Source organism: Chlorocebus sabaeus, chromosome 1, assembly GCF_047675955.1.
Source record: "Chlorocebus sabaeus isolate Y175 chromosome 1, mChlSab1.0.hap1, whole genome shotgun sequence".
Lineage (NCBI taxonomy): Eukaryota > Metazoa > Chordata > Mammalia > Primates > Cercopithecidae > Chlorocebus > Chlorocebus sabaeus.
The window spans coordinates 54062119-54083410 of record NC_132904.1 but is presented as its reverse complement, the minus strand read 5'-3'; the positions used below and the strand labels follow the sequence as shown (position 1 = coordinate 54083410).

The following is a 21292-nucleotide window of genomic DNA, read 5'->3' as shown; positions in this document are numbered from 1 at the left end:
CCAGAGCCTTGCAACCCCACCCCCCTTCCAGGGGTGGTCTCCCGGCAGCCCGGCAGAGGGCGCTGTGGGACAGCGTTGCTGATCGGTTGGGGACCTGGGTCCAGCTCAGCGCCCTGCGCTCCTGCTTGGTCAGGACGGGCGAGGGCAGGGCTGCGGAGCGGGGCAGGCTGTGGGACTTCAATGTCCTGTGTCCGCTACTCTCTGCCCTGTGCTCAGGTGTCTCCTCGTCCAGGGCTCTTGCATATTCTTGGAGTGATTTGCTTGGAAATTGTGTCTTAAGCTAGTGAGAAAGTGACTCGTTTTTGGTTTGCATGAGGCTGTGGTTCCAGAGTTAGAAAGGGAGGGAGTGTTGGTTTGCGGCAAAGAGTTTAGGGATGAATATTGAGTTTGAAGTGCTTGTGGCACATTCAGAAAAATTGTCCAGGGGCTGGTTGGATGTGCGAGTTTGACATTCTGGAAAGGGGTTTGGACTCAAGATACAGGTGTCATCAGCGGTTAGCTGGTAATCGAATCCTCAGAAGTGAATGACCGTGTTGAAGAAGGGAGGCAGAACAGCAACATTCAGGGGCCAGGTGACAAAAGAGGGCTTTTAAAGGAGACTGAGAAGCTGGGAGAAAAACAAAGTAGGGAAGAGGAAAGTCAACTGGTGAATGCTTTTGATTGATCAAATAAGACTGAGCTATACCCTTCAATTAGATCTAGCCAGTGATCTTGTTAGTTCAGAAGATGGAAGCAGTTCTCCTGGGGAGGAATCTTAGAAAGGCTACTGGGAGGGTGACATTCATATCTATTGGGCTGCTATATGGGATGCTCTCCCTATTGACTTTCACATGTTAACTTGTCTAGCTCTCATGACAATCCTTAAGTATTAACCCTGTACAATTTTTTCTGTTTTGTTTTTGTTTTTTAAATTTTTGAGACAGGGTCTTGCTCTGTCTCCCAAGCTGGAGTGCAGTGGCACCATCATAGTTCGCTGCAGCTGCAAACTCTTGGGCTCAAGCAATCCTCCCACCTCAGCCTTCAGAGTAGCTGGAACTACAGCTGCACGTTAGCCACGTTTTCATTCATTCATTCAAGACAGGGTCATGCTTTGTTGCCCAGGCTGGAGTGTAGTGACGCGATCATGGCTCACTGCAGCCTCGACCTCCTGGGCTCAGGTGATCCTCCCACCTCAGCCTCCTGAGTAGCTGGGACTACAGGTGTGCACCACCACACCCAGCAAAGTTTTCTTTTTTTTTTTTTTGTAGACACGGAGTTCCCCCACACTGCCCAAGCTAAATTTTCTAAAATAATTCCTAAAATAATCAAGACTCAGATAAAAAAATCTTACCTAAGATCACCCTGCTTGTAAGTGGTAGAGATTATCCCTAGATCGATCTATAACTTGAATCTGAGGTCTTTCCACTACTTCTTTCCTCTGTGTCCACATCCTGCCATGTAGGGTAATTTTATTAATTCATGATTAGGTTGAACAAATATTTGAGTGTTTACTGGGCACTGTTCTAGATGCTGGGAATGCAGCAGTGAAAAAAACTGTCAAATACTTCATGCTGTTCATATTCTAGCAGGAATCAGATATAAACATGCAGTATGTCATGTAATGAGACATGGAAATACAAAAAGAGAGATGAGGATGTGCTTAGTTTTTAAAATATATGTGAATTTCTTTCCTGCCCCTTGTGATCTGCAGGAGGTTATCAGAATTGACAATGAGGACTTTACTAATAAAAGTGACGTTTGAGCCAAGACCTGAGGAAGGGGAGAAAGCCAGTCATCCAGTTATCCAGAAGAGAGGAGGAACATAAAACCTCCAAGGTAAGATGCTTGGCATGTCCTAGGAGCAGCAAGGCCAGTGTGGTGGGAGCAGGATTAAGTGCCAGCAGTAGGAAATTAGATCAGAGAAACAGGTCGTGGGGCAACGATGGGGAGAGGGATAAGGAAATCAGATGCAGGGTGATGTAGACCAAATTAAGTATTTTGACATAAAAATCCCACTAGGTGGGAAGCCATTTGGTGGGTTTTGAGCCAAGTGGTACTGTGTTGAGAAGACAAAATGGAGGCGAGGGCTAAGCAGGAAGGCCAGTTAAGGCTACTGTGGTACCTAGGTGAGAAATGAGGGTGGTGGTTGAAGAAGCAAGTTGTTCAATTTCTAAAATGTTTGGAATGCAATCAACATGATTTGATGCTAGACTGGATGCAGAGTATGACAACAACTGAAAAAGTGTTGAGATCAGGCATCTCCCATTGGAAACTGTAAAGCAAGAAAAAGGTGGTGTCCTGGGAACAAGTTAACACTTTCAAGGAATGAGTCCAACTTGTCAAATGCTGCCTACAGGAGGATCAAAACCTACTAGATATATGGAGTTACTGGTGACCCTGAGAAAATTTTGGTGTGGGGAACCTGGGGGGTGAAGCCCTACTGAGGCTTGAGAATGGGCAAAATTGGACGACTTTCAATTTTGCAGTACATAAAGGAAAAACATTGGGGGCAGTAAAGATGTGCAATCTTATTTTGAAGTCACCATGAAGTGAATGAAAATTAGTCACTGCATGCTGATACTAAAGACCTTGGCCATCGTGCAAGGTACATCCCAATTATATCCAAATACTGCCATTCCACAGTATGGTAGGTTATAAAGTGCACTGTTAGGTGTCTTTAGAACAAGGTAGCAGCAGTATTATACATTCTCTACAGGTTATTTTGAGTAGCTCTTGACACATATGGGGTGGTAAGATTAAAGCATGATTCTGTAAGCAATAACAAACCACTACGCACTCGGTTTAGTTTTTTATTGAGATGGAGTTTCGCTCTTGTTGCTTAGCTGGAGTGCAATGGTGCCATCTTGACTCACCGCAACCTCCGCCTCCCAGGTTCAAGTGATTCTCCTGCCTCAGCCTCCCAAGTCACTGGGATTGCAGGCATGCACCACCACGCCCGGCTAATTTTGTATTTTTCTGGAAGAGTACAGGGTTTCTCCATGTTGGCCAGCCTGGTCTTGAACTCCAACCTCAGGTCATCCACCCACCTTGGCCTCCCAAAGTGCTGGAATTATAGGCGCAAGCCACCGCACCCGGCCCACGTTTAACACTTCCGGCCAAGTCTAACACTTCCTTTAGTCTGATACCCTGGCTGAATTGGGGAAATTCCGGCAATAAGAGGAATTGAATAGCTGATCCATCTGTCTAACCACCTGCTCTTTTTGCTAGGTTAAAAATTAGTTTCCTCCCCTTGGTGGGGAAGGTTGGGCAGAGAAACAACTTACAGCTCTTTTAAAATCTCAAGTAGGTTCATACAAATCTCTGCTTAGCCTTAATTTTGCTGTACTCAAAGTACTCACCAAAGGTTACGACTTTAGCAAGGTACCGTAACGCAAGGTTTAGCTTCCCTGGCGCAAGACAGAAACAAAAACGTTGATTGGCTCTGCCCACTATCCGTAGGAGCATGTGCAGGCAGCCTCTTCTGACTTCAAGTTTCTGATGGGTTCAGCAGTGATAATCTGCCTTGAGGGTCTCCCCCATCACCAACAGGTTGTTCTTCGGTGTTGACATCAACCAGAACTCCAGTAGCACACTTCAAGAGCCCTCATCCATGCCAATGTTAGAAGTAACTCTAGGATTGTCAGAATGTTCCAGGGCTGGAGGGAAATCCTTTATATGTGCTTTTGGAAAACATGCAGAGGTTTAAGTTGAATCAAAAGTCAATTTTATTGGGACAATGGAATTTTTCCAGGGGAAGCAGGGATCTTCCTGGACATTCAGGGGCAGCTACTGAGAATGATGCTTACAGGACAGCTAAGCTTATCCAGACATCATCATGTATTTCAGTCTGACAAAAGATAAATGTCACCAAATTGTAGCTGCTATGTGTAGCAATGTTCCTCCACATTCATGAGACTTGTAATCTTTGATTATAAAAATCATTTATATTGGTTAGTTTTAGTAACTCAAAGGAAAAACAACCACCTTAATTAAATCTTGGGTCTCATGAAGAGTCTAAAAATTCCTTATGGAACTCAGGCTTGTACAGCAGAAAAACAAACATTTGAAAGCCCGTAAGTCAAACTCAGGTGGGTCTCCTATACCTCAACAACAGAGCTGACTATTCTCCCACAGATTGTCGATGCCATTTACAGCCACACATCACTACATCAAGTATCACAATGTTTATTGATAGATACAAGTATATAAAATCAGGGCATGAACATGACTTGATAAATTAAGTAGACTTAATTTCAATACTATAATAGGAGGGACCAATTCAAATTCTCACCATTTGTTTCACACCCACAAAAACCACTTCAAGGGCATTAACGATCTCTCAAAACTGATCAGTTTTGTGCAAGTAAACCATGTTTCTTTTAAAAAGACTTGTGCACTTGCCCAGGCTCAAGGATATTAAAATCTAGCACATAAAGCCCATTACTAGAGGTAGAAATACAGGCAATATACTATTACGGCAACAACCATCAATTACAGTTAAGAATTTTTCTGTAACAACCAAATGGATAATCAAATATTGCAACAACTCAAGTATTACTGAGCAAAGTGCATTTCTACAGTATTCAGTGTTGCTATTCAGTTTTCTAACTTAAAACAGCCTATGATAACTGGCAGCAAAGAAGGTCCTTGCAATAGACTGCCTCTGCTTGAGAACTTATGATGTAATTATTGCATGCTGCTAATATACTATCTAAACATTAAAGATACTCCTAAAATATTTGATGGTAGACTATGATTAAGACATTACACTACAAAAAAACCTTATGCAGAAGAAAATCCTAACTGACGTGCTTCTGCTTTAAATATTGTGAAAACATTACAGCGGAATGAATTTTCGCAGTGGTTAGGTCAAATGCAGTTACATCATAGCAACAGTATGTTTTGCACAATTTAAGGCTTTGGCTGGTTCTTTAGTCAGCTTCTTCCTCTGATTCTTCTTCTTCAGCAGTTTCTAGCCAGGTTAGCCACTGATTCACCTATAAATTAAGATTTGTAACTTAAAATAGTTCACAATATAAATGGAAATCCATCCAGAAAGTTTTAGGTGGTACTACAGTTTTAGAATATGAAACAAGGACATCCTTACAACAATTTGTATATTAAGTTATACAAACAGTGGTATATTATCCAGATTTGGGACAACACAGAGCTAGATATAATCCTGCAAGGATGAGCCTCATGAATCTAGTTTGTAATCAGCGATAAAAAGGTAGCAAGATGCGCTGTAGGACCAATGTTTCTCAAAGCCTGGGCCCCCTGTAAAACTAGTAGCATGAGAATCACCTGCATTTTGTACATAGACCTACTAAACCAGAATCTCTGGGATTAGGCCTGGAACCTACTTCTAAACTGCTCTTCAGGTGATTAATGCATTCGCTGTGATTTGAGAATGCCCTGATGTTCCTCCCCTAGGGCTACAATTTCATTCAATAAGACACAATTAAATTGTGAGAAATCAAAAGCATCTCTTTTTTAAAAAATAAATACATATTTAAACTGTTCTTTTCTTTTTTTGAGACACAGTCTTACTCTGTTGCCCAGGCTAGAGTGCAGTGTTATGATCTCAGCTCACTGCAACCTCTGCCTCCTGACATCCTCCCGAGTAGCTGGGACCAGGACCACAGGAACATGTCACCACGTCTGGCTAATTTTTTATGTTTTTTAAAGACAGGGTTTCACTCTGCTGCCCAGGCTGGTCTTGAACTCCTGAGTTCAAGTGATCCTCCCACCTCAGTCTCTTAAAAGTGCTAGGATTACAGGCATGAGCCATGTGCCCAGTTACAATTTCCTCTTTACTGACGTTTTTTAAAAAGCTTAAATTGAAACTTGTACAGTCACTCCCATCTATATCAGTAGCTATACTCCTTGAAAAATTTGTTAGCTACCTCTAACATCTTATACACCACTAGAACTGATTCACTGTGTAGCTTTACTTAATCATAGCTTTAAACAGTGCAGAATGAAATGTATGGGTGAAGAAAAACTACTAACTAGGACTATCTTCCCTGTATTTCAGTTGAAAAAGGCTCTTAACTTGAAGTTAATACCAAGCAAAATAAAATAAGCAGACCAAATTGTTAAAAGACTTACCTGGAACAAAGCCTTGCCTTTTCCCGGAAACTCTTGGGTTATATCTTCTTTCCAAGCCAAGAAAGCTTCTTCTTCAATAATTTCCATATCATAGAAGTGCACAAAAAAGCGAAGTAACATGCCTTTAAAAAAAAATTAAAAAGAAGTAGTAAGCCCATTATTTAGTGTGCTGTTTAAGACTTGCCCCACACCATTCCTCTGATACAAGTCCCCTCACCTTTTGGGAAGTTGCTGTTATAGCAGTGCACCTGAAGAGCGTACAGGGCGCTGACTTGTAGATCAACGTGATCATGAAGAAATTTCTGCATTACTGGCTTGAAAGAAAGAAGTAGTTGTTTTTCCTGCTCTAACTGTTCTTTGGAAGGAGCAGAGGATGAATCTGTTTCATCGCTGGGGGGGTTTACTTCACTAGAAATGTACTGTAAGAAGCTGGACAGAAAGAGGTCTTGTTAGAACCGAACAGCGAGTTGTCTTGCTTAGTCTCCTGCCTTGTAGACATTCTTTTCTAGTACATGAAACATTACTACATGTAGAAAACCATTCATCTTACCTAGTCATTAAGATGTTCACAAATCCTTTATCTACATGAAGTTTGGGAGAGATGTTATCTTTAATCCATTTATATATGGTTTGAGGGGATGGATCCAACTTTATTTGCTTCAACAGTTCCTTCTCCAGTTTGAGGAGTGGGAATAAGAAACTCAGTCCCTTTCCTTCCAAAATCTCCAACATGCGGTCCTTATTCTGATCAATTTCTGAAGAGACAAAACCACTTGCATCATCTAAAAGTTCATTTTACCAAGTTGTCCTGTCCAGAGAACAGAACTTCACAAATGATGTCCCCAAGTATACAAGATCCATGTAGCAGAACAGAGAACCAACCCAGCAAATGAAAAAACTCAATATACGGATCAAATGAAAGTAGTTTAATCATACATCTTTTTATTGGTAAGATCTGCAGTTATGTTTACCATTATCTGAGCAGGACAATCAGACCATCTAACCTACATAAATCCATTCGAGGTACTAAAAATCTCTAGATATACTATTAAAAAAACAAAACAAACAAGTCAGCATTCTCTTACCTGGGAGCATTTTCTGCATATTGACCTTGCTTTGTTGAAAAAGTTCTGTTAACCATTCTCGATCTTGTAATTTAGCTAATTGCTGAAGACAAAGTAGGAAGAGAGGAAAATGGGTGCCACTTTCTAGTGGTTGAGCTAGTTCTGAAATGCTCACCAGCTCTGAAATGATGGCACGAGCTGCAAACTGTGCTAAATATGATTTCACCAAGGGGATGTCAACCTCCAGTTTGGGACACTGGTCCAATACATTCAGGAAAGCCTTAGAAGAAATATACAACAGTTTATCAGTTCTCAAATTTGAGTGGTAAGAGTTCTTACCACACAATACTCAGTAAAGTGTCCTACCTGCATGAAGTTGTCACTTGTGGCTATCCCTTCCTGTTTGAGTAAACTGATCAAAGAACTTGCTTTTTCTTTATCTTCATCGCTTCTATCTAGTGACAGGATGATTACTTTGCTTAACATCTCAGGAAGAAAGTGTTTAGGAGCCCTCATTTCTCTTACACCATTGACAGCCTCATTTGCATTTCCACTATTTAGATATTCAGTCACAACAGTTTCCTGTGAAGAACACAAGTATCTTTAATGTTTTCTCTATCTCAAACATAGGCTGATTACACTAAAATGGGATATTTGAAACTTACAGTTAGTTTAAGTAGTTCTTCCTTTGATGGCGGTGGCTTTTTGCTGGTCTTGGCAGGCTTTTCCTGGATAAGTGGTGGATTAGTTTTGAGACCAAGCTGAGGTGTCTAAAAAAAAGCAATGACAAGACATTTTTTAAAAGAAGGAATATGAAGTTAGGGGGAAGAACATACTAAATTTAGAAAAAAAGTCTTCAGTCATCTTTAGAAAATAATGGAACAACAGAAAATGCTATCACACTATGGTCTGTACCTGTCCCAGAGGTGGTGTTTGAGTGCGTGGTGGTTGTGCACTAGGAGGAATCATAGTTATCTGGGGCTGAAGCTTTGGCACTTGATTTTTATTCATTAGGAAAGACTGAGCAGGCCTCAGGCTAATCTGGAATTGAAAATAAATCAACAAAATGTAACTAAATTAACAATATGCAGTTGGTGAACATATTAAATACAATATCTAAAATCCTATACAAACATGACAGAATCTAGGGAAACATTAAGCTTTTTATAAAACTAAAGAAGGCACTCCACATTAACAGGTTTAATTTTTGACAAAAAATTTAAAGATCTGATGATGCATATAGTAAGATACTATTATAAATCTTACATTTATGAGAATTCTCTTAGAATTAGCATGACTAAAATATTCAAATAAAAAACTGCAAATTTAGCCAGTTCAGAAAATGCCTTGTTTTATCCTTAAATCACCCTACTTACAAAGAAAAAAACCACAATATCTTGACAACCATTTTCCTTGGCCTAACTAATAGACTTTAGCAGACTTGCCCTCATATCTCATAATCTTCACTCACAGGACGCTGGACATTCAAAGAAAGAAAAATAAGTACAGAAAAGAGAGAAAAATGTAAAGAACTCCAGCATTAAGTCCTCTTAATAACGCGTCTTTTTATAATCATCGGGCAATAAATTTCTGAATTGACAAACTATGGTATATAAGTAACATAGGCAAATGTACCTCATCTGCATTAAGCTGTCCTTTCTTAGAAAACCGAGGTGGCATATCCTTCGACTGTCCTTGCAGCTGGGATAAGAGTCCCTGACTCTGGTTATGGTAGAGCTGGCTTAGCCCCTATTTCAGAAAAGGAGAAAGAAAGTCTAGATAAAAAGGGGTCCACAAATTATGGTAATCAAGTACCAAAGGGATGAGCCAAGCCAAAAAGAAAGTTTAATTGAATCTGCCCAGAGAAAGTAAAAGATGAAACAGCGAAGAATAAAAATCTAACCTAACCGTCAAATAAAGTGATGTCATTTTACTAATACTTTACTAATCTTAAGGATAAACATTTTAGTTTGAAATAAATGTTGCAGATATGGTTCAGAAAACATGCACACTCCTAAAATAGTTTCATGTTTTAACAGCAAATGAAATCACATATATTGCAGAATTTAACACTTATTGCCTAAACACTCAAATATTACTTACCTGGCTTTTCATAAACTTGCCTCCCATCTCTCCAAACTGCGACTGTGTGGGAGGCATGATGTGTCCCCCATGGCCATTGAACAGTTGATTTGAACGATGACGTCCCATGGTGGGTGAAAATCTATCCTGGATAACTCCCGGACCAGTACCAATTCCGCTACCTTAAAACACATATACGGACAACTCTCAAAACTCCACTGACAAAGTTCAACTGATTTTTCAGCTTAATGAAACCATTGTTTTTTTCAAAATTACCTGGCATTTGTCCAAACATATCAGCAAGTCCTCCAAGTGGGTCCCTATCTATTTTCATCCTGGGTGGCATGAACGGTCCCTCCAGAAAGAAGTCACTTCTCATCCCTTGAGCCATAGGAGCAGGAATAAATACCCCTAGATCCTTTAGAAATGAAGTGAATAAGCACTTTTTGTCTCTGGACCCTATTTTACTTAAAACTAAAATTCTTGCAACTGGGGGGGAAACCTAGAATATTAAAACCGTAATTTATGCTATTTCTGTAAATAACTTCTTCCAAAAATGGGAGACAAGGCTGGGCATGGTCGCTCACATCTGTAATCCCAGCACTTTGGGAGGCCCAAGCCTTGGTTTGCATGAGGTCAGGAGTTCAGGACAAGCCTGGCCAACATGGCAGAACCATCTCTACTAAAAATACAAAAAATTAGTGGGTTGTGGTGGCGCAGGCCTATAGTCCCAGCTACTGGGGAGGCTGAGGCAGGAGATCGCTTGAACCTCGGAGGCAGAGGTTGCAGTGAATCAAGAATGTGCCACTGCACTCCAGTCTGGGTGACAGTGTGAAATTCCGTCTCAAAAAATAAAAAAATAAAAATGGAAGACAAGACACTAAAAAAAAAACATTAAGCTCCGCCACTAAGATGAGACAGACCCCTCAAGTGTTCGGGGTGGGTGGGGAGGAATACCATACTACTCTACAAACACAAAGTCTATGTGACAAAACAAAACCCAATCTTACTTTTACTGCATCTTGACGGATTTGATTGATCGTCTTTGGTCCATTGTCAAGAAAAGCCTTGCGAGGAACCCAATGGTGTTCTCGCAACTCTACGGTATCCTTTAATTGAAAAATATATTTCAATATTCCTAAACCAAAAACTCAGCTTATCAACACATTTAAAGAAACCAGTTTTACCTGCAGCAGGAAACGAATCCTCGCTGGCAATTCCTTACTTAACATCAAGGAGCACATTCGGGCAAAGTACTGATCCATTAAGGACTGATAAGAGAAGAATACGTTCATTGGAAGAGCTAAAGCAAATGTGTTCAATTTACAGCTTTTAAGACTTCTAGATTACAACCCAGTTAATGGCTAAACATGGCAATCCCCTATGATGTCACAAAAATAAATAGCTTGATTTAAAGACAAACTACTTGTACTGCTTCCATCAGCTACACACATACCTTGGCTCGTTCATGGTCTAATCTAGGTCCCACTGTCCTCATTATCTGACAGAGGCACTCCAAATCCTCTCCCATATCTTTGAGTTGGACTCTCTTCTTCTTTTCCAAAAGCTACAAGAATAAAATGCCATGGTGACAAAATTTTAGTTACTCTGGTTTAGGCGTAGTACTTTCCCTTTACGTTTGCACTGACTCATTCACAGTTCCTACACAGAATCTAGTATAGTGCTTTCTACCAATCTGATCAGTTCTTTTTTTTTTATTTATTTATTTTTTTTGAGGCAGAGTCTTCACTCTGTCGCCCAGGCTGGAGTGCAGTGGCACCATCTCGGCTCACTGCAAGCTCCGCTCCCGGGTTCGTGCCATTCTCCTGCCTCAGCCTCCCGAGTAGCTGGGACTACAGGCGCCCGCCACCGTGCCCGGCTAATTTTTTGTATTTTAGTAGAGACGGGGTTTCACCGTGTTAGCCAGGATGGTCTCGATCTCCTGACCTCGTGATCCGCCCGCCTCGGCCTCCCAAAGTGCAGGGATTACAGGCGTGAGCCACCGGCGCCCGGCCAATCTGATCAGTTCTAACCCTACTTTGTCAAACACCACATATTTCAAATTATTATTCTATGTTTGGTAAATTTTGTTGCCCATTTGTATTTAACTAGTCAACCTCCCTCTCAGATGAAGAATTGACTCATTTCCCCTAAATAATGATTGACTACATTCACCTAAGCCTAACTTCCCCGTCATACTTACTGTTTTGATGCACTTATGAAGGATAGATTCGTGAATAAGATCAAGCTTGCCAAGCTCTCCAATGAATTTGATGTTTCCCAACATCTTGATCTTAGCAATGGCTCTCTGTTCCTCCTCCTCGGGGAGGAGGGGATTTTCACGCTTATCATAGACTGAAAAAAATAACAATGAAGTAAGACAACATTCAGAATTAAGCTGAAAATATACAGTACTACTTAGTATCAACTGTAAGTCTTACCATCAACATTTCTAGTTCGGTTTTCAAATTCATCTTGTAATTTGGAAATTAGGAGGCGTCTGAATGTCTAGGAAAAAAAGACATTTGTCATGCCTTAAGGAAATTTTTTCAAGTCAACTTTAAAACAAGCAAACAAAAACTACCACTTACGGTGCTTTGCTTCTGTCCTGGTTGACCCTCTGCTGCTGGGCCATCAAAGTTTGGTGCATCTTCTGCCAATCGCAGACATAGCTGAGCATACAGTGAGCTATACTTTGGCTCTTCTAGGGCTTTGTCCACAATCTACAGAAAATGTCATTGCTTAAACTAAATACGAATACTACTTCCAAGAACCCTTCCTTTAGGAAAAATACAACCACCTAAATGTTAGCTATTACACTGTACCAAAAATGTCCAGTTACACCAGTTCTCATCTAGTCACATCCATCTCCAGGGAGTCAGAAAATGGCATGGATATCAAAACTTTCAAGTCTACATAAACTGTCATACAATGCATTTCCAAGACCAAAATATAGTGTTTTCCACAAAAGAGCTTGCTAAGCACCACCATTTATCTCTTCAAGCATAGCATGAACATTTACCTCTTCAATCTAATGCTACTGAAGTCAGTGGTTCTTTCTAATCACTATCAGTATTCAAAAATCACACCTCAGGGTTTTAAGTAGTAATCCAATTGTAAAAAAACACAACTTGAGTTTGTTAAACAGTTCCCTCTCCCTTTTGAGTTAAGCCAATATTTAAAACTTACCAGCAGTATGACCCCTTTAAGGATGAGTTTAGACTCTACACCCACATTGAGGAGCTCAAGGCATAGCTTGTCAAACTTTTCAGGAGTAAGCTTATTTAGTATGCTGGAGAAAAAGGAATTACATTTTAAGTGTTAGCTAATACACAGAATTTGAATTGAAAAACTGCTTTTAAATTATACTGATTTTTCACTTGCTCCCTTTAATAATCAAGACATGTTTTCTTACTCATCTAAAACCAAAGAAATGCTGAAATAAACCTGTTATTTTAATTACAATGATTTGAATTAAATAGGGGGGTTCCCAGCTGTTTGACAAGAATCCTTTCTCACTTTCTCAAGGTTAGAGTGCAAAGATCTCATTATCAAGGCTAGACCATGAACTAAGACCATTATATTCCCTGCTTCACTGGCTTAAATAACATAGCACTTCCCTTAGCCAGAGCAAATGTTAGCACAACAGGATTATGGATTGCAATCCGATGGCTAAAAGCAACCGTAAAGCAACCGTAAGCCCAAAAATACGACGTTCAAGATACATTTTTTTTTTTTTTGAGACAGTCTTGTTCTGTCACCCAGGCTGGAGTGCAGTGGTGTGATCTTGGCTCACTGAAACCTCCATCTGTAGGGTGTTCAAGTGATTCTCCTGCCTCAGCCTTTTTAGTAGCTGGATAAAACAGGTGCCTGCCACTACACCCGGCTAATTTTTGTATTTTTAGTAGAGATGGGGTTTCAACATGTTGGCCAGGCTGGTCTTGAACTCCTGACCTCAAGTGATCTGCCCACCTTGGCCTCCCAAAGTGCTGGGATTACAGGCCTGAGCCACAGTGCCTGGCTAGTTCAAGGTACCCTTGGCTTCTTAGTAGTACAGCACACACACCAAACACAGCTAATCCATACTATTTCCCATCTTTTAGTAAAACAGACCTTCCAACTTACCCTCTTACTTTCCTGAAGATTGCATCATGTCGTTCTTTTTCGTTTGCGGAGTTGTTTGCTGCGGAGTTGTCATCTCGTCTAGTGCTTCGTGCAGGAATCCATTTCTGAGCGTTTTGCCCTGGGGTTTTCCCCAGGAACTCGCTAATAAAAATCAGCAATAACACTTATTTTCACACAACAAATGTTAAACATCATAAATTCTCTCAGAGAAAGTAATTTAGGCTTTCTCGACTTCCCCTCCCAAAAAGTCAATTCTGGAGATCAGTGGTTCTGTAAGGGTAGTGTGCATCAGAATCACCTGAAGCACTTGTTAAAACAGATTGCTGGGCCCACCCAGTTTCTGCTTTCACTGGTTTGGGGTGGGGCCTAAGAATTTGCATGTCTAGTAAACATTCCCAGTATCAACGCTGTGGATCCAGGAACCACATTTTGAAAACTAACATTTTTTTAAAAAGAGATAGGGTTTTGCTGTGTTGCCCAGGCTGATCTCAAACTCCTGGGCTCAAGCGATCCTCCCACCTTTGCCTCCCAAAGTAGTTGCTGGGATTACAGGTGTGAGCCACTATATACCGGCTGCCAATGAACACTTTCTAATGTTTTACGGACCATGTTGCGTGTGTACCACTTTACTAATACCAATTAGTAGGAATAATAGCTACTAATTTCAGAAAAAAAATTAGTAAAAATAACCCAAAGAAGAAGAAAAAAGGTAAGTTTGAGAGTCTCAACTCATTTAGATAATTTGGCTAAGGAATAATCAAGAGCTGATATTCTATATTTAGTATACCCAACAGAAACCATGCCCCTTAAGATTAGGAGTCTTGATGGCTATTGCCTTAATTACACCGTCACATGGGAAAGACTTTTAACTTAATTTGTTAAATAAAGCTCAGGTTTTTTTCACATGTTTACCACACCTGTTGCCAGCAGTCTTGGGATAGTGCTGAGGTGCACCCCTACTTCCTCCTCCGCCCGAAGAAGCACTATTTAAAACAAAAAAACTTTTTTGTTTACTGTATCCCAACTATGTCTCACTCAAAAAGAATAAACCATCTATTTTGTGTTTTGCTTTTCTTGTAGAGATGGGGGTCTCGCTGTTTTGCCCACACTGTAGCCAGGCCTGTATTTTAGTGTTCGTATGTTATGCTACAAATGGAGACTAAACTGGGACCCAAAGGAAAGGCAAATACTTGATTTTATTCTTCCGATGGCAGTTCTTAAAAGGCTGTCAATGAAAAATTAAGAACTTTTCAAATGAAAATTGCAGCCCATTAAGTCGGAATTATTTGCTATGGTATCTAAGTTTTGGGACTGGCCTTTTCAAAAGGATTCCCCAAAATCAATCTAGACATACCTGAAACGAGAAGCACCCCCTTCTGCAATCGCACTCTCCACTTTGGCGGCTTGACAACGAAGAATCTTCAAAAGAATAATATTAATAGATGGGGTGGGGAGGGGAGGGGATGGGAGAAATGAAATACCTGGAACGAGAAAGAGCACCAAAATGAGACACTTCTAACTAACATACAGATCTGTAAGCCTTCATTCAATTATAACGTATTTCAGATCCTGGCACTGTCACTGCATTGCAGATCTGTAAGACTAACCTACGATGTACTCAAAACACAAACAGACAATTACATTTTGTTTAGCCACCTGGAAATTCCCCGGTGTTCAAGGATGCAAAGAGACTTCGTAGAACACAAGAGTATTTCAAACGGCTCAGAACGAATCTTTTGAAAAAGCCACATTCTACTGTCTTTAAAACTGAGCACTGAGATCAATAGAAAAATCTAACTATAGACACGAGCAACATCACGTGGAAAATGTCTGCCCTAGGAATTTTTACTGCCTCGACGAGGAGGCCAGCGACTGCATGAGGTCTCTCCGAAAGCTCTTCAGCAGTTTTCCCCTGTCCACCCTTTCGCCTCCTCCCCGTGGAGAGCTCGTGGAGAGGCGCGCGAGAGGGGGCCGGGTGTACGGGGCTAGCACTCGCAAGCGGAAGACCTGGGCTACAACATGGCAGCAGGAACCTCCGCCCCGTTTTTCCCTTCCTGGGAACAAAAGAGCGGAGCATTCCTCCCACCCAGGCGCAAGTTAGGGAAGTGCTTCCGACAACCTCCCCGCAAGGCCGCGGGTCGCCCGGCTGGGAGGAGCAGCTGAGGCCGCCCCCGCCGACCCGGCGCCCAGCTCTTTGTTCTCCAGGCAGGAAGGCGGCCTCCTGCCCACCCGCCGCCTCCAAGCGGGCCCCCTCCTGCCCCATAAAGCCCCCTGGGACTGACAACCGCCTCGCCACGGCCTCCTCGGCTGACAAAAGGAGCAGAAATCATCACTCTCTCTTTTCCTCCCCCCCAAAGGGCAGCCCCGCCGACTCCAGGCCCTACACACCTCCCCGCCGGGAGGCCGGGCTCCGGGACGCCTGCGGTTCTCTGGTCCCGCGCCAACGGCCGGGCCCTCCCTGCTGGCCCGCGTGCCTCCCGCCTCGGCGCTCGCGGTCCGAGCCGCGCTCCCTCGCCGTCCGAGCACACCCGTGCCTCGGTCCGCCACGGCCTCGGCCCTGCAGGGGTCTGCCATCCGGCCATGACCGCACGGCGGTCTGGCCAACACTGACGTTTTCCTTCTACTCCGTCAGCAACAGGAAGAGATAACAAAGGCCAAGACTTTCCAGGTGTCTGAAGCGCAGAGGAAATGCTAAAAAAGGGTCGCCCCACCCGGCTCCGCCTGCGGCCGCCATTTTGTACCACTCGAGAAGAAGCGGCCAGGGACGGCGGCCATTTTAGAGCGCTCCACTCGGCGGCGGCGGCGGCTCCACTCACCTTCACCGAGAACTCAGCAGCTGCCACGGCAGCTGCCTCCTCAGGATCCGGTCGTCGGGGATAGGGAAGGGAGGGGAAAGGGGAACGGAAAACAAAAAAAAGGGGGAGGGAAGGGGAAGGAAGGAGTCGGGGACGGCCTGAAACTCAGCTCAGAGGAGTCACTGCTGCAGCCGCCACCGGGTACCCACCGCCACCTCCATAGAGCTCCGACTCACTGCTGGCGCTGAGGCGTGTCTGAAGCCGAACTTATCACTCTTGGGGCAGCCGAACCCACCAGAGCCGCCCCGAATGGCTCCTTCGCCGCCCAATCAGCGGCCCGGTTGCCGTCTGCCACCAATCCGCGCAGCGCAACGGGGAGGAGCCACAGGGCTGAGCTCGGTTGCGGCGCAGCCCCGCCGCAGTGCGCAAAGCCATATTCGCGAAGTCTCTGAGGCTGAGCCAGTGGCGTAAGGGGCGCGGAGCGCTGCCGAGATGTGGGCCGCGTGCGTAAAGCCGGAGAGCCCTTTTGAGTCTGCGTTGGTGTGGCTGCTGCTTCTTGCTCCAGTCCCTTTGTTCGCTGAGTCGATATCCCATGCTCCAGTTGTATCATCCCCTTTTTTCCCGACCTTGTTTTCTCACCGGGAATATGGGAAGAAAACGCACCCTTACCTCCCCGGAGCCCTGTGCGTGGCGAGTGAGCATTGCTTTTCTTGGCGCCCCTCGGAGCTGTGGCTACCCTCGCGTGCCTGGCCTCTCCAGGGGCCGGGCCCGTCGAGTTGAGGCCTGGCGCCCCCGGGCGCAGCGCCGGGACACTACCCAGTTCCAGGTCCTCGGCTTCGGCAGCCTTAGGGAACCCAGAGAGTAGTGGGGAGGAGGCGAGACGTGCGCCCTGATTCGAAAGGAGAGCTTCATTCAGCTCCTTATTGGCCCACCCCCTGCAGAGTGAATGAGAAAGGGATGAAAGGAAGGGGTTGATTGTCTTTCTTTGTACCGCACACAAGAAGCAGCTTTTCCCATAGGAATGTCCCGCTGGCGGTCACCGAGGAAAACACCCTGTGTGTCAGACTTCCGCGGGTGTTTGGAGGATTTCAAATTGCTGGCTCCTGGGTTTTTTTGTTTTGTATTGTTTTTTTAAGTGCACGTTAAACATTGTCAGTTGTGTATTTTCATTTTATTTAGGGTCAACCATAAGAAATAGGATTAGGCTTTTCAAAGCCGGCAAGTTGAACTTTGTATACTTCTCAGGTAATGTGTTGATGGGTACCTTATTCCATCGTTTGCGACACTGTAGCTACACTAAAATGGAGTCATACTTCCATAAACTTAAACAACAAAAATGTCCCCATCTCCATTTTAACATGTAGTACTTTCACAGTGTATAGTCAAAGGCAAGAATGTGTGTGTTTTAACATGAATGACTTTTAAAGAAAGTGTTCAGTAAGAGGCAGGATTTTCAAAGACCCAAACTTAACCTTTGATGTGTCAAAACAGCTCTTGGTATTAGAGCACCTGGTCCTTAATACAATTTTCAGGAAAATTGCAGTTTTTCCTGCGACATTTAAGTGTGATAACAGAAGGCTGTGGTGTGGCTCTACAGGTTTCTAATACAATTCCAGCATCTGTAGATCTTTGCTATAGAATAAAGTCAGCATTCCCCACCTTACTGTTACTACACTTATTGCTATTAAATCAATTTTACTTGAACTTTAAAACTTGGAAGAGATATTCTAAAAAAAAAAAAAAAACTATTTTGGGGGGGTGGTGGTGGTGCAAGTTTTGTTTTAAATACCAGAGGTTTCACTTTGTAATTTTTTGGACCCTTCTAGCTTCATGATAACACCAGAATAATGTTTCTTTATAATTTCTGTAGGGCTTTAAGGTTTGGAAAAATGCATTTAGTATATGTGATATTTTTACATAACTGGTTTACATTCCATATATCTGATAATGAACGAATACATTAGTTTACTAGGAAGAGTAGTAGTCAAAAACTATTGTCCAGACTTCAAAGAGAATATTCACCTAGCCCTAAAAGTTGGATGTTCTTATAATTAAGACACTTAAAATTCAGTAATTAAAAATTTAAAAAGGTTTTACTTAATATTTTATTTAATCTTTGCTAATTGGAACCCTTTTGGTATGGGCTTTGCAGATATGAGTTTATGTGAGAAATTGACCTGGAAGGGAGTAATCTAAGGTAGAAAGAGTAAAAATACTGATAAAACAATCTTTCAATTATCTTTCTGTCACTTAAATAGAAAGATTTCAGATTGAAATCAAACCTGCAAAGCCCATTGAAGAAGGGTTCACAATTAGCAAAGATTAAATAAAACATTAAAACCTTTAGGAAAAAAAACTTTTTTTGAGACAGAGTCTCACTTTGTCACCCAGGCTGGAGTGTAGTGGCGTGATCTCTGCTCACTGCAGCCCCTACCTCCGGGGTTCAAGCATTTCTCGTGCCTCAGCCTCCTGAGTAGCAGGGATTACAAGCATGTGCCACCACACCCAGCTGATTTTTGTATTTCTAATTGAGACTGGGTTTCACCATGTTGCCCAGACTGGTCTCAAACTCCTGACCTCAAGTGAGCCACCCACCTAGGCCTCTCCAAAGTGCTGGGATTACAGGTGTGAGCCACTGTGCCCAGGGTAAAAAATTTTTAGTTATTGAATTTTAAGTGTCTTAATTATAAGAACATCTAGCTTTTAGGGGTAGGTGAATATTCTCTTTGAAGTCTAGACAATAGTTTTTTTCAAATTGAAATCTATTAAGTGAGGGAAATAAACATTGAAACTTTCTAAATGTTTCCATCACATCATGGATATATGAAAATTCAATAGCACTTTGGGAGGCCAAGGTAGAAGGATCCCTTGAGCCCAGGAGTTGGAGACCAATCAGGGCAACATAGGGAAACCCCCCCTCCCCCTGTCTCTAAAATTTAAAAGTTAAAAAAAGATCCAGATGTGGTGACATGCATTTGTAGTATCAGCTACTTGGGAGGCTGACATGGGCAAATCCCTTAAGCCCAGGACTTTGAGGCTGCAATGAGCCGTGATCACGCCACTGCACTCCAGCCAGGGCACTAGAGTGAGACCCTGTCTCAAAAAAAAAAAAAAAAAATTGCTGGGCACGGTGGCTCATGCTTGAGCTCAGGAGTTTGAGACTAGCCTGTGCAACGTGGTGAAAACCCGTCTCTACAAAAAATACAAAAATTAGCCTGTGTCCCACATGCCTGTAGTACCAGCTACTTGGGAGGCTGAGGCAGTAGGATTGCTTGAGCCCTGGAAGTCGAGGCTGAAGTGAGCCGTGATCATGCCACTGCACTCGAGCCTGGACAACAGAGCGAGATTCTATCTTAAAAAAAAAAAAAAAAAAAAGTCATTGTCTGGAATTTAGCTTTTAGTTCATTGAAAATTGAATTTTAAATATACCCACTTCAGTCTGCTAGTTTTCCACTTCCATTTTATCAGTTTTCTCTAAGTCCTAACTTGTTAACTCATATGTTTTTGCCTTATTTTAACTAATCATGTCAAGTGCTGGTTACTATTCTAACATATACTATTTTGGAAGCATCTACCATCCTCTCTGTGCTTATGAATTCCCTAATCATATACTTTCAGCCCAGATCTCTCACTTTACATCCAGTTCTGAATTTCCAACAGGCTTTTGCTCAGAGATGCAAACTTGAAGCCATAGTTTGGGCCACAGTAGTTTTAAACACTTGAATTTGATATTCACACAAATTTTTACATACAAATCCAGATTTCCATCTTTTCATGAAAAATATTAAAATATGGCAACACTGGGCCTGAAAGTCTCATAGGGCATTGTTCAAGCATAACTAAGTAGAACTGCCTCCTCTCGATGTTTTGATTTCTCCAAGTTGCATCTGACTTGATTCACTCATTTATGTTCCCATCTGGCCTCTATAGCCATTTTGCTTTTTTGAGTTGTTTGTTCAAATTCAACAGATTCCATATGTAAACTGGTCATCTTCCTATAAGGAAAAGTAGTTAAACCAGTTGAGATCAAATGTCTTCTCTATCACTTACTGTGTAACTTTGGGCAAATAATTTAATTACTCTTCCTCAGTTTCTAAATCTGTAAAATGGGAATGATAGTAGTATTTATATGGTTGTTGTAAAGATTAAATGAGATAATGTATGTAAGGCACATAGGTTAGACCCTGACTTAGAATTTAATATTAGTTTCCATATTCTCAACAATATTGATTAACCAGCTGTTTCACAACTACTTTAATTTTGTTAAGGATCCTATTGTTGTTCTATGCTAGAAACTTGACCGTATTTTTTTTTCCTTTTGCTCGGATTTAATATTCAATCACTTACTGAATCCTGGTGCTACTTCTCTCTAAATGTTTCTTGCAGTCATCTTCCTCCCTTCAACATCATTGTATGTATGCTAATCCAGCCCTTACTAAACTTTTCTCTTAGATTATTGCAAAATTCTTGTTGATCTTCTGTAGTCTTTGCCTACTAGTCTGTATATTCCTGTTAGTCTTTTTTCAAATACCTTTTTTCAGCCAGGCGCAGTGGCTCATGCCTGTAATCCCAGCACTTTGGGAGGCCAAGGCAGGCAGATAACAAGGTCAGGAGTTCGAGATCAGCCTGGTGAACATAGTGAAACCCCGTCTCTACTAAAAATACAAAAGATTAGCCGGATGTTGTGGTGCGCACCTGTAATCCTAGCTACTCGGGAGGCTGAGGCAGGAGAATCGCTTGAACCCAGGAGGTGGAGGTTGCAGTGAGTTGAGATTATGCCATTGTACTCCAGCCTGGGAAACAGAACAAGACTCCGTCTTGGGGGGATAAAAAAAAAACAACAAAAAAAACTAAACTAAACTAAACTAAACTTTAACATTATTACCATGCTCAAGAATCTTAGTGCTTCACTATTTTCTACATGAGTTGATCTCAACCTTGGCTGCACATTAGAATCACCTGGAGAACTTTTAAATATCCTAGTGTCCAGGCTGCATCTGAGACCAGATAAATCTGAGTCTTTGGTAGTGAGATCTAGCCAACAATAGCTTTTAAAGCTCTCTGGGTGATTCCAGTGTGCAGTCAAGGTTTCAGAGCCACTGTAGCAGGTCAGAGCATTGTAGAAAATTACAACAT

The 21292-nt window shown here is 42.2% G+C and overlaps 1 protein-coding gene and 1 non-coding gene across 4 annotated transcripts; both read right to left on the bottom strand.

The window, feature by feature from the left end:
* Positions 1–4148: 4148 nt before the first annotated feature.
* Positions 4149–16419, bottom strand: EIF4G2 (eukaryotic translation initiation factor 4 gamma 2). 3 transcript variants are annotated; one of them, XM_008006752.3, is made up of 23 exons: positions 15828–15982; positions 15750–15769; positions 14716–14842; positions 14279–14344; positions 13362–13502; positions 12426–12528; positions 11828–11959; positions 11678–11744; positions 11440–11591; positions 10693–10803; positions 10424–10507; positions 10247–10345; positions 9513–9654; positions 9258–9418; positions 8790–8903; positions 8070–8195; positions 7820–7924; positions 7521–7736; positions 7176–7434; positions 6641–6845; positions 6308–6519; positions 6091–6212; positions 4149–4976 (listed from the first exon to the last, which is right to left on the bottom strand). In XM_008006752.3, exons 1-23 carry the CDS (start codon positions 15941–15943, stop codon positions 4911–4913), a joined length of 2946 nt encoding a protein of 981 aa, XP_008004943.1. In that variant the 5' UTR covers positions 15944–15982; the 3' UTR covers positions 4149–4910. The 3 variants fall into 3 exon arrangements, with proteins under 3 accessions (XP_008004943.1, XP_072874415.1, XP_072874418.1); XM_073018314.1 differs by lacking the exons at positions 15750–15769; positions 15828–15982 and adding an exon at positions 16178–16419; XM_073018317.1 differs by lacking the exons at positions 15750–15769; positions 15828–15982 and adding an exon at positions 16178–16399 and having other exon boundaries at positions 14716–14780.
* On the bottom strand, positions 8596–8737 carry LOC119624669 (small nucleolar RNA SNORD97). Its single transcript, XR_005240819.1, has one exon. It is a non-coding gene; the product is annotated as a small nucleolar RNA SNORD97 (small nucleolar RNA).
* Positions 16420–21292: the final 4873 nt, after the last annotated feature.